The sequence below is a fragment of the Scophthalmus maximus genome, chromosome 8 (genome assembly GCF_022379125.1).
Source record: "Scophthalmus maximus strain ysfricsl-2021 chromosome 8, ASM2237912v1, whole genome shotgun sequence".
NCBI lineage: Eukaryota > Metazoa > Chordata > Actinopteri > Pleuronectiformes > Scophthalmidae > Scophthalmus > Scophthalmus maximus.
In genome coordinates, this window is record NC_061522.1 from 19,713,474 (window position 1) to 19,726,610 (window position 13,137).

The 13,137-nt window shown below is 42.0% G+C and overlaps 1 protein-coding gene across 1 annotated transcript in view; it reads right to left on the reverse strand.

Annotated features, from left to right (window-relative positions):
* The window catches only part of sorcs3 (sortilin related VPS10 domain containing receptor 3), a 190,280-nt gene that overhangs the window by 33,138 nt on the left and 144,005 nt on the right, over window positions 1-13,137 (reverse strand). Inside the window, exons 11-17 of the mRNA XM_035638315.2 lie at window positions 11,108-11,210; window positions 9,939-10,015; window positions 8,872-8,963; window positions 7,437-7,544; window positions 6,236-6,353; window positions 5,989-6,122; window positions 1,962-2,075 (exon numbers count right to left, since the gene is read on the reverse strand). Of these exons, the coding sequence (XP_035494208.2) occupies window positions 1,962-2,075; window positions 5,989-6,122; window positions 6,236-6,353; window positions 7,437-7,544; window positions 8,872-8,963; window positions 9,939-10,015; window positions 11,108-11,210 (746 nt within the window). The remainder of the gene's footprint in view (window positions 1-1,961; window positions 2,076-5,988; window positions 6,123-6,235; window positions 6,354-7,436; window positions 7,545-8,871; window positions 8,964-9,938; window positions 10,016-11,107; window positions 11,211-13,137) is intronic.

The following is a 13,137-nucleotide window of genomic DNA, read 5'->3' on the forward strand; positions in this document are numbered from 1 at the left end:
GCTAGATGCTGACTTACTGACATGAGCATTTTTGCTAATTTCTAGTCACTTGTTTCCTTGTGCCATTGTTAAGATACTATTTAGCATCACACAGCTAAACATGCTGCTGTCTTTCAAGAGAATTGTGGGAAATGAAGACAAACTCGTGACACTTGTGGCCACGGTCCAACATCTTTACACATAGTAGTTTTGTACTGAAACAGTTTTGAAGGTAAAGTAATTTGTAAGGGCATACTGTTAAATAATGGACCTATCAAATGCCCCAAAATACTTTTACACTTTTTAATCTTGTATGGAAAAGATTATTGATGGGTTAAAATAAGAGCAGCTTTCTACAGTCTTACTGTTAAGATGGTTGAGGTTGAGCTTATTTGCCTGATAACATCTCTTCCATGACACATCTGTTAGTAGCTTGTTAGATTCGTTGTGGGACACAATTACACTTATTCGTATTACTACATTGAGTTGGGTGACATCTAAATCTATTTCATTAATGAATTCCAACAAGGCTTTTGACAGCTCCACTTAGTCATATTTACTGTAAACTACTACAGTCAGTGGTGGAAATGGGGGGGAACGCCGTGGAATGCCGTTTAAATGTTTGGGGGGGGGGGGTAATAAAAATAGCCATTTTACCACAGACATCTCTGCATTTTACAGTGTTTCAGGATTAAATATTTTTTACGAGCGCACTTGAACGCAGCACATTTGCTTGTCAGCGTTGCCGCCTCTCTCATGCATCTGTCGACCGCTGTCGACACAACCACCAGGCGGCAAGCAGGTGAGATGAAGTCCTCAAACTTCAGCGGTGTCTCAGTCTAGTTTGTAAAGTTAATTTGATCTCTTGACGGTTCATGTGTTTCTTGTAAAAAAGACGAGTCAGTGAACCTGAGGTCATTTTGTAATGTCCAATATTGTTTGCTGCAGTTAACGTATGATAACTTTGGTTTACTAGGTGCAGACTGGATGCAGGTAGCAGGCCCTACAATTCGGCGCGGGATTGCCCTTGCACATAATTTAATCCATTAAACACTCGTCTATGTAGGAGAGATGTCTCTCTCTCTGTGTGAGCGAGGGGCGAGGGCAGCACGCCTCACTAGTAGTAGACACACTGCAGGAGGCGGCAGCACATTCACACACGCACAGAGAGAGAGAGACCCTGCTCGGGAGGGAGGCTGCCTGCAGTCAAAGTCTATCTTGCTTTATTATTTTCTGGGTGGGGGTCAGTGTCCATAAAAATCACATAGGTTGTAAGGATATGAATGGAGGTGATCATCATTCACACACATTCAACCTATGTGCTTATGATAAAATGATTTACTACAGCACGGAAGTTGTTTACAAGAGCATGAAGTTCTTCAGAGATCTAGCTTCCTAAACTGCTGTGAAAGTTCACCAGATCGATGGATTTAACTTTAAAATGTACAAAATGTCCGTGCGGGGGGAGCATGCCCCCGGACCCCTCCTACAGGGTCTAAATCCTATGGGAAACACTGGTTAAACTCTATCAACTACTATTTCTCATCGTCTGTCATTTGTCTTTTACAGAGAGGGAGACAGCATGAGAGCAGAAGAGCAGAGAATAGTAGGAGAACATATCAAGATATCAAAGCACTGCCTTTAACTTGAGATATCCCATCATATCATATAGGACTTATTATTCATTTTAAGTTGTTATCAAATTAAGTGGTAAACATAGCTGTGAAGTAAATACGTTGGGGTAAAAGATCTGTCTTTAAAGTGAAATATAAAGTAGTAAAGGTATTGAGTTGACTTGGACATATTAATATCTGCCATCTGTATCTGCTCTAAATCCCTGCTTGAGCATCGAAAAGGAAATCCTCCAAAACAGATCTATTTGTGGCAAAGAAATGAAGATGAACGAACAGTATAGAACATGATACATACAAATATCCTATATAATATTAATATGAGTTATTAGTAATTCAGCAGGTCCTCACCCGGTGCTGTTGAGGTAGTTTTGGCCTTGGCTGCAGCTTCTGGACACAGTGGAGGGATTGAACCAGAAGGCAGGCCGGCAGTTCCCGTCCCCACGCCGCTCGTATCCATAGTCACTGTCAGAGAACAAAAGCAATAACCACACGGCACCTGATCAATATCAGCATGTGAAGGGGGACATATTGTCATACAGTGTGTCCCACATCCCCGTCTTATCTGCCTCTTTGTAACAGGTGACCCGAGGCCTGTCTGGCACACAGACATGCGGCGGTTATGTATTGATTAAGGCCATTGTTGACAAAAGCGCCACAGCAGCATGACGCAGTGTGTATGGCAACACACCCTAGAGGGTTTTTTTCTTCCCCCCCCACCACACACAAAGGATGACCAACTCTCACTTGCCTCCTAGCGCTTCCAATAAGAACACGATTTAAATCTAACAAAGCAAAGGTAAGCAAGTGCCCATTCTGATAATGGCTGTGACATTGATTTATCAATCAATTACCAGAAGGCAGAGCAAATAAACAAAACTAACAAGCCTGTGGCTGACCGGTTCCAGTTTGATTCTGTGATTACAACAGTGTGACACCATTAATAAGCTGTCGAGACTGATTGGTCGCACGGATGCATGAGGCCAATGAGGTTAAAGGTCAGTAATGAGTCCTTTTTTGGGAGAAAACAGCCAAGAGCCTATCTCAAGATTGATAAAACAGTGTGAAAAGCTAGGAGTGCACACAATAATTGGGATCATGGCTCAACCTTTCCACGCCATTAGTAGCACATTGCTCCTTTGATTGGCGATGCGTTTCAGTTCCTGGAAAAAAACACTAAGTAAAAATCTGTTTAAACGACTGAAACAACACTGACAGGACTGGAGGTACTTTACTTTTCATCGCGAAAAACAGCTTCTTAATTTTGCAGTGTGAATGAAGTTTTAAACTATGGGAAATATGTTAGATGTTAGACGAGAAGGTCAATACCGCTCTCCTGTCTGTGTACAGTAAATGAAGTGGCTATCTTATTTCAGCAAAGAAGCATACCAATCTTGTGTTCATGCTATAAGTAGAACATCGCTATCTAGATCTAAAGTTCTATAATCAATTCACCAACACCTCTAAAGTTGACTAATTTACACTTCATATCTGATCAAGCAAGTTTTATTATCAATTTGACTAATCATTGTCTACAGTGTCTCGGCTGGTTGCCGGGTGAGAACAAGACTCCCAGCGCTGAACTCTCAGTCAAACAATTACTTTGACTACTTCTGCTTCTACCACTTCTGCTTCTTTGCTGAAATAAGATAGCCACTTTATTTAATGTACGCAGGGGGGGGGGGGGATGAGCTTCGCTCCCGAGTTTAAAATCATACACCCACAACTACTGTAATAGCTGGTAATCAGCACATTGTTTAATCTGTCAAAAAAACACAAAAAAAACCAGAAATGTCAAAGTAATTGTTTGACTGAGAGTTCAGCGCTGGGAGTCTTGTTCTCACCCGGCAACCAGCCGAGACACTGTAGACAATGATTATTTAATTGATAATAAATCTTGTTTGATCAGATATAAAGTGTAAATTAGTCAACTTTAGAGGTGTTAGTGAATTGATTATAGAACTTTAGATCTAGATTGCGATGTTCTACTTATAGCATGAACACAAGATTGGTATGCTTCTTTTCAACCTACTCTTACAACACATGGAGAATAACACATGCACCACACCTCACTTCCTCATTTGCCGCTATGATTCTATCATACCCGCAACCATATAATCTCGCATAAATATACAAAACATATTTGTCATATGGATCAGCAGGTGACTTTTTTGACAGCTCAAGATCAGTGGGTGGATTTGATAGATGTTTAGCATTGATAGTGGGTCACTCTGCCCGTGGTAGTGCCACGTTTTGGTTTGAAGGTTTCAGTTCGTTTTGGACCCAAGCTTCACCCAACCATGAAATATTATACATTATTTGACAGCTCTAATTCTCTTAGTTCTATCTGTGGACGTCATTTATGATTCCCATATCACAACTGGGGCTGAATGCCGATTAAACGTTTTCACACTGCAGAAAACGCCGGGTGTTAGCGGGTTTAAATGGTTTTTTTTGGCCAGTGTGAAAGGGGCTTAAGTCATACCAAACCTAGTTTGAGACCTTTTTTGTTTTTTCAAAACTTCACGTGTTTATTCATTACCACAGCTATTTCTCCTTAATGGAGCCAGTACCAGTATAACAACAGTATTTTACACCGTGTTTGATTATGGCTTATTTGTAGCTCCATTATGTTTCTAGTCTAGGGAGAGTATTTGAGTCACATCTATGGTGAGTCTTTCAGAAACTGTTGGGTTTGTATTGTGTTCTGGGCGCACCATGCTCTCAGACTCGCCCCAAAGGACAGTCGCACAGAAAGATCCGCTTAAGAGGCTGAAACAGCCGGAAAAATCTTGGAATGGAAGAATCAAGGAATATTTTTTACAGCCCACTGAAACGGCATAACCACTTGACCTGACACGTTGGTATCGCGTTGGACACATATTGTAATCATAATACTCTAAACTGATGTGAACATGGACATTTTCATAACGCAGAATTCATAGACCCCGAGTTTGAATAACTTTTTATTCCACAACAGCCTAAATGGCTCATTTTCCAGCCTTAAGCTTTGGTGAACCGGCGGCTTGCACTGTGTACAGAACATGATAGAGTGCTATTCTTTGCAAGCAGGTCTCTGCCACGCATAGCTTAGTCACTGCAAATCAGTCTAATAAGTATGCACTTGATGTGCCGCTGATCATGTGGCGGATGGGCTCTTCGCTCTTCAAATTAAGTTAGAGGATTTCACCTTCTTTCCTCATTGATGGTTTTTTTAAATCCTCCTTTTAGGATTTTAAGCATGCATCCACTAAGTCCCTGCAGAGAGCCGAGAAGCACGGCAGATGGGCAGAAATCTGACTCATAGACAGAAAGAAAATAAGTCCAACTTTACACTAGATCAAAGGGACCAATTAGGACTCACTCTCTGACCTTCTACAAACACTGTTTACATAACCGATGTATGTCGGGACGCCATTGTCATCACAATACGAAAAATACCACCTGTTTGGATTTGCATGCAAATGCCATCTTGTCTCAACAGAATTAGGAGCACAGCTGATAGACTCTACGGAGAAGAGATGTTATTAGAAAATTGTGTAAAACAACCCCAAACTTATCAGATTATTGGAAAACACACGTGCAAATGGAGCAACTTAATGAGACACATGAATAGCATATGCAATGGATTTCACTGAAACTGCTGAAATATAAGCCTCCGGGATGGAAAGGGGAAACGGTGTCTGTGTAGAACTCTTGCCCAGGCGGTATGCTTCAGGTGTTACACTGATGACAGAGGATAACACCCGCCACATAAACCACTTTCACACCCAAATTACCATGAAGAGACAGTTTTTTTAAACTCCCACACTTGAAACAATTGGTCTGTTGCTGTGAATTGGGTTTTTACCTCTAAAAGTATACCATTATTGCTCAAAAGATTGGCGATATTATCTGATCTGTGCTTGCACCCAATTCAGTTTATAAAAGTTGCATGGCACAAGTAATGTGGGTGAGATCATTTGAAGCTGTAGAGCACGTACTGTAGGTCAAACTGGACTGAACAAGGTATTTAATGGTAGCTGGATGGATACACTTGCAATAAACAAACGGGTACAGAGGGGAGGCTGTTTCTCAAGAAGCCAGAGTTGTTGTTTTTTCAAACTTTTAATTGGTCTGAGCATTTAACTAAACCGCCTGTTGAGTCATACTGTTACAAAAGTTCAAGCTTGGCAACTGCCCAGTGGAAAATAATATATTAACACATATTAAAATTACACGCATCGTTTTTAAAGTAGCGCTTCAACACGTGTGGCAGTGTTAGAGAGCAAACACTGCTGTTAATGAAGTTCTTTAGCACACAACGGCGAGAAACATAATCCCCCCCACACCAACTGTGAGGAAAAGAGCTGTGGTACAAAGAGGATGCTCATCTTACCATTCAAAATCATGAGCTCGGCAAATGCAGGACTCCGCTGAGAGGATTCTGGAGTAGTCCTTTCCCAGCATGCAGTAGTTTCCAGGCCTGCGCTTCATGTAAATCTGTTTTTGTCCCATCACGCATGGCTCACCCTGTGGCCACAATACCACACCAATAATTACTGTCAGGGATTTTTCCTTTCATGGAATGTACTCAGACGCACTCAGTTTTCCAGAGGCGGGTGTGAAATGTTATTTATTTGTACCTGGTTGTGCAGGTGCCAGGTCTGATAGTCCTCCTCTATGCATTTCCTGCTGAAGATGGACTTGTAGTCTATCTTGATGAGCTGCCATTCAGAGCGGTGGCTGAAGTGTCCGAAAAAACTACAGAGACAAGTAACAAACTTCTAGAAAACAGCTCTACATTAAGGACTAATCATAGTTTATTATTAGTACCCCAAACCCTTTCTGTTTTAATAATAACATTGTACTTAAATCAAAGTAATGCTGAGATCTGACAACAAATGGACCAACATGAAGTCAGGTATTTCAGGAAACAGATGGATAGTAGTCAAACAGTTGGCTTTGTTACCCGAAATTTTTTTTATCCCGGGAAACAAGATTCCTAGTTATCCCCTTCCAACCTATTTCCCATCTCTGGTTAGCTGGTAAAAAAAGATTGTCACTTCACAAAATATATAACATATGCCTATTCTCTACTGAAATACATGATTCCTTTAACAAAGCGTTCTGCGTCCTCTCATGTGGATACAATTCAGCAGCGGTCACTGATTCAAAACCGACAAGTCCACCAACTCGTACAAAGAACTCTGTCGTATGAGGTAAAAACGAGCAATGTCGACCGTATATAGCGCCTCCACTGGTGACAGGCGGTACTCCACAAAAAAGTTTTTTCCGCCTCAGAGCATCATGGCCTTTAAACGCGTGGTAGATGAGCTTGTAAAGGTAAGAATATAAGGAAATCCATTTAGATACACAAACTTTACTGACCAACCAGTGATCTTTAGCGGCGGTGTACATAACTACCGCTAGAGGGATACGGTCTTTAAAACGACTACACAGCTCATAATATGCCTTTTCAAAAATGACAGTGTTCTTCGTATGAGTTGGAGGACAGGCTCTTCAAACCTTATACCATTTTTACACCAACATTTGTACCTATTTGCAGGTATTTTAAATTCAGGTTAACCCACTAAAAATGGTGACCCTCGGTAATGTGAATTAATAAAGACTTACACTCCAAATACCACAAAGCTTTGAATGGGCCCCCTCTTTAAAAGTCCCCTATCCATGCAGCCTATTTGTTGAAGAAAAACCAAAAAAAACAATGAACAAAAGACAGAAAATACCATTCTTCTTTCAGTCTGCCCACCATACCCCCTGCAAGGACAAAAATCAACACCTTTAACATACAATTTGTCCCTTTTGGGGTTTTTCTGGACTCACGTCATGATTTGGTTCTCGGCCCCAGCCTCCACCAAGACTCCATCCACGAACAGCGGCACAGACGAGAAGCTGTGTTGGATCCACTGCCGCCCCTCATCAAAGCTGACCCTGTGTATGTGTCAGAAGGCATCACCATCACAAACTCAGCAATGGCGATGCTACGGAAGCAGACGCTCTGTATTAAAGGCCGGTCAGAGGGGAGGGTTTAGGTCGAGATCAGAACGACTGGGCTTGTCTCGACAGACGGGTCCCAGAGTCTCCATGCAATTAGCTACTGTAGCTTTGGGTAAATATCAAAAGGCTGAGTACTAAAAGTGGTATTTAAGAAACAGCCTGTTTGGGTATCAAAGAAAAGACGCACAAAATGGAATTTCAGAGCACATAAAGATGAAGGTTGTGGTGTCAAAAAGGGGGAAAAAAGCAACGTCATGGCTTGTGGGTAGAGTCCATGGTGAAAAAAATAATAAAACAAGACCAGAATAGAACTGTTTCATGTTTGACTACAAAACTGCGAAGGGAGAAAGAGACAGCAGAAAAAAAAAAAGAAAAAAAAAATTGGACAGCTTTCATCATCAAAAGCCTGGGCTCTATTGATCCTGACAGCTTATCAGCGTTGGCGCTGATGTGAGAACAACTAGGAGTACCTGAGTGTGACATGGGTTGAAACACTGCTGAGGCTCATGTGTGGTAAAAAAAATTAATAAAAAGAAATAAATACCCCACCCCGACATGTCTAAAAAAACCCCACTGCCTTCATTTAGCTAAAAGCACTTCACAGCAAAAAGGCCTCAACCTGAATTTATTATGAGATTCAGACAGGGGAAGTGTTCAACTTAACAGCGGCTGGGACGGCAACGCTGTTTCAAAGCGGTTGTACAGTGGCTGTGGAGATACACAGGCTTCTGTCAATCTGTCAAATTTTCTTCCCCTCTCTTCCTCTACCATCATTCTTAAATTGGTTGGGAGACAAAAACCCAGCAGGACACACTTCGGTGGCTCCAAAACTAATTTCAAAATGGTTGCAAAAGCGACTGGAGAACAGATCTGGTCTCACTTGGATTAGCCTGCACTGAGGCAAAGCGTAGGCCTCCGATTTGGCAAGAGGAAGGCAACATGTTAATGAAAACACTAAAAAGGGGGGTGGGGGGTGGGGAGGAGCGTTTGGGGCGGGGGGGGGGGGGGGGTGGAGAGCTCAGACTGCTGGCGGTTAATGGTAAGTGGCTTGAAAGAAAAATCTCTCAAATTAGATTGCCTTTGCCTTTTTTTTTTCCAAGAGCCATAGTCAAAGTGCATCGCTAAATGGATCTAGTGCCACAAATAATATATACATGCAAATGTTTTTGGAGGGGGGGGGGGGATCACAGAGGTAGTATCAACTTAAAAATAGCTGCAGGGAACTGGAAAAGCAATTTCAGAAAGAAAAGTATGGACATACCACAAGTGTCTGGTTGGCACAGAGGGCTGTTTCACAGCGACAAGGGCCCCTCCTTTATCCAGGAACCACACATTGTGCTCCTCTTCAAAAATCTGTGCCGACACATGCAGAAATTCACCCTTAAAGCACAAAAAAAAACCATCACAGCGAAAAACTTATTGTGACAAAATGTTATCTTCATTATTGACAAGGAATCCCGAGATAAATGACTGAATGGGGAATGGCGCACCTCTTTACTCATCGCCTTCTAAAACCAAAAACCGAGCAGCACAATTGTCGACTTAAACATGTTGTAACCTGCTCTAGAGTTTTATATACTGTATATATATAGTCATATTATTTATATATATTGGTCATAGTCCTGGATGCAACTTAGAGTAAAGCTTACATTAACATTTACACAGCAGCGACCTTAGCCAAACTTGCTTGCCAATGACCAAAATACTACATTTCCATTTTTGAACAATAAAGATTAAAAAAATAATAATAGTAATAATGAATTGACCTCAGTCTGTCTTATCCAGGTACTGATTCATTTTCCAATACATGTTAGTTAGCCAGATGGCCAGTAAAAGGTGCTGGCAACTGATATTGTACTTGGCAAAATAAACATTCGCTGTCTAAAAACAGGCCCGCTTTTTTCCCCGTCTGAAATCAAGCCGGTCGATCGTTTTAAAAAAGTTCCATGAAGTTTGAGTTGCGGACTTGCTTTGGGCTTCTTTTTTTTCCCGTCTCCCACCAGACACGGGAACATCACAGGCATCACTCATAGCTTCAACAAAGGTTGTCTTTTCTTCTCAGCGTCTCAGTGAGTCACAACTATAGTGACAGTGTTCCAGAATGCACAACTTTGCGGTGCATAAGCACTACTCTCATTCATCATTCATTTTATCATTGATGCCGGCGCTTTTTCTGTCAAAACAATGCCCACTGTAAAGTCGACATGGGCCTTCTCTGAAGTGGAGACTGGGTAGGTCGGGGCTTCGCAGTAGCTGCTGTTGCATCAGTTTTTTTCAAAAACTGTTGTACAAGTCTATCAGTTGGCCTCGTCTTGGTGTGAAGCTCACCTGTCTCCAGCTATTGCCAGCATCAGATGATATGAACATGCCAACGTTGTTGTAAGACAGCTCAGCTCCAATATTTCCTGCAGTGGGAATGCCAACAGAATATGTGACATACACAAAAAAACACACTGAGATCAAACGGATAAGGTTGTATGTTTTTTTAATCACAGAACGTGTCTGTGATTAATTTATTCCTATGGCTTCATCACCAGATCAGATTGCTCTCTCTCGATTCACATAAATAATAAAAAAGCAAACCCTGGGGTTGATTCCTATGCATGTCTCCATTATTCAGGCAACCTAATGTGTGATGTGGAGGAGGGTGGGGCGCCTTCTTTCGCTCAGGCAGTATTCAGTGTAACAACATTATGCCTCCCGCGAGTGTGCTGCGACTGAACTTAGCGTCCTTCTGTCCATCTGCTCGAACTACCTTGGCGGCGGTTCAGCGGATAGTAAATATGTGTTTGATCTGGATGGTGTTTGTCATGGTGGTGAGATGATCTCTGCGCCAGCTGACGTCTTAAAAGGTGCAGCGGGCAAAGTGAATCACGGTGCCAAAAGCGAAGGCCTCGGCCAGCGATAAACACACATGCATGCAGGCGTACGCACACACAAACATACTGTGTAAGCATGGCAGCAGAGATGTACTGTATGTTTGTTCAGAATCCTCACACACCAAAGACAAAACAAACAGATCACACACACACACACACACACAAAGACTGTTTTTTTCCCCTGCTGACACGGACGCTGCTGCTAACGCATCTATTTGCTTTTAACTCATCTCTCTTTCTTTGCATCAGCTCCTTCAAACGCTCTTGCAGGCACATGAGACACTGCACGCCACAAACTGTTGCCGTCTCTCACACATGCATAATTTGCCAAGTTCCTTTTCATCAAATTAGGTGGACATGCGATACGCAACGTGGAAGGAATGAAAATTCCGCCCAAGGGGAGATTCAAGAATGTGTGACACAGAGGCTAGGAGGGCACACAGGGGTCACTAACTTGTATTATCGCGGCGTGATGATGAAAAAATACCACAAGCTCCATGATTTGAAGTGTCTTTTGTCACTAAGAGGTAGCAAGTCAAGCCTAGAAAAGGCTATAAAAGCAATATTTTTTTATGTTGTTTTGCTATAGCCTACATAACTACTGGTCTTTAATCTTACCTGTGGCAACTATGATCCCTGGTGCCGAGCTCTTGGTGGAGATTGTTCCCGACAAGTAAGGGTTCTCTGACGTTTGCAGTTGGAGATGAAGTGAACAGAAAGGCTGAAAAGGATGCAAGAAACAATGGGAGTGAACGCTCATTCGAAGGGGAAGATATCCAACGATCCTGAAATAGAGTATTTATTATTTGATATTATTAAAAACATATACTATATTTACCATAAATATGACACACAGCAATTGTATTGAAACTGCTCCTCAGCTTATATGACTAACAACCAGGTAACAGCAATCAAAAATTATTATTTGAAAACAATCACTTGAAAATGATAGGGTCCGAAAGAAAATTGTTGAGCAAAAAGAGAAGCATGAAAAACAAACAAAAAAAACACGTTTCCTTTGTCTTCCAAAGAGAACCAACTGTGCCTTCATGCGTTTTTACTAATTGCACTAAATCTCTCATTAAAACAAAGAGCGATGGAATTTGCATTAAAGTACGAAGCCAAGTGCCCGGGGCACGCACACAACAGAAGACAATTACATTTGTTCGCGGAGCAGGGAACAAAAAAAAAGTCTGCTTTCCTCTTTGCAGCAGTGTGTCACTGTTGTAAGGACACGGAGGGCAGTGGGACCGAACAGGGTAACCGAAAGGAATCTACAGCGGTAATTAAAATGTCAAATGAATGTGCACTCGCAGGGAAACGTCGAGCTACAACGCACAGCCCTGAAAATCCCGTCCTCAACAGCACAAAGTCCTCCGAATGTCTCAAACATGATTCCTCCTAGTTAGTTTTAAGTTGCGGGGGGGGGGGTCAACAAACGCTGCAAACCTGGCCCGGTATCTGCCTCAAGCACAGCTTACACTTTAATAAGAATGTCATTCAAAAAAACACCCATACAAGGGTTTGCCACCGTATGACTAAAGTAATTCTAGAATTTTATTTAAATTTATGTTTTTATTGAATTTGAAATGATCAGAGATGTGTTTTTTTTCTTCTTTAAATGCGCTCCAAATGTTTTAATAATGCAAAGTTTATACGTTGAAAGTATCGGCTTTACGAATGGCAACTTCTGGGGTTGCCAGGTTGTCAGACACCTTTCTGATTAGTCCATGGGTGAGGTCGAATTGTCAAATTGGCCTGCGAAGTTTCCTAAATCTTGAAGTGACCTGAAATTATTTGATCAGCAGCCATGGTAAGAGCTGTTCGGATTCTCTAAATGCATAGGAAAGGAGCCCCAATGCTTCCTTTCCTATCTCCTTTAGCATAAGGTACACTGAACCTTCCTATATGCGAAGGGAAAGAAGATACAGACGTCCCACAATTCATTGCGGCAGCGATATTTAACGCAACGCGCCATGCACGAACGTAAAAGATTCAATCCAAAGTAGAAGTAGAAGAAGTAGAGGACTATGAATATGACCCAGAAGAGATGCAAGTCATCATGTCAGTTACTGTTACATATGAATCATTTACATATGATGTCACACGGTGGTAAAACACACTGCAACATGCTGATGGAACCGCTGGGGATTTTGTAGTTCATTTTCGGTATTTGTAGTTTCACCACGACAGAGACGCACGTCGATAACATTGCCGTCGCGTGATGACGTAGTGTAGTGAAAGTAGATTTGGATACTCCTAGGTCTTTTCCTAGGTCCTATGAATTCCCCTTTACACCTTTACTTGACCTCATGATGTTTTCCAACTGAGGTCAAGGAATAGAAGAACAGCTTCCTTTCCAGACACCCGTTGTCCTTATCCAACATAAGACTTGCTTGCAAATGGTGAACAGTCATTAAACAAGAAAATCTTTTCTACAGTCATAAATAAATCAAAAACCTCTGCAGATCCCGTTTTTTGTTCCAGATGAACTCAGGGCCCGACACTGAGACAAAAGAGAGGCAGACGTGGCCGGAAGGCGGCTGGTTCGAGCTCCAGCTGGCAGATTGAAGTCGGGGAAACTGAAAGAGCAGAGCTCGTCCCCAGTCTTATTCACACCTCTGAGGGGCCCTTGAGCAAGACCCTTA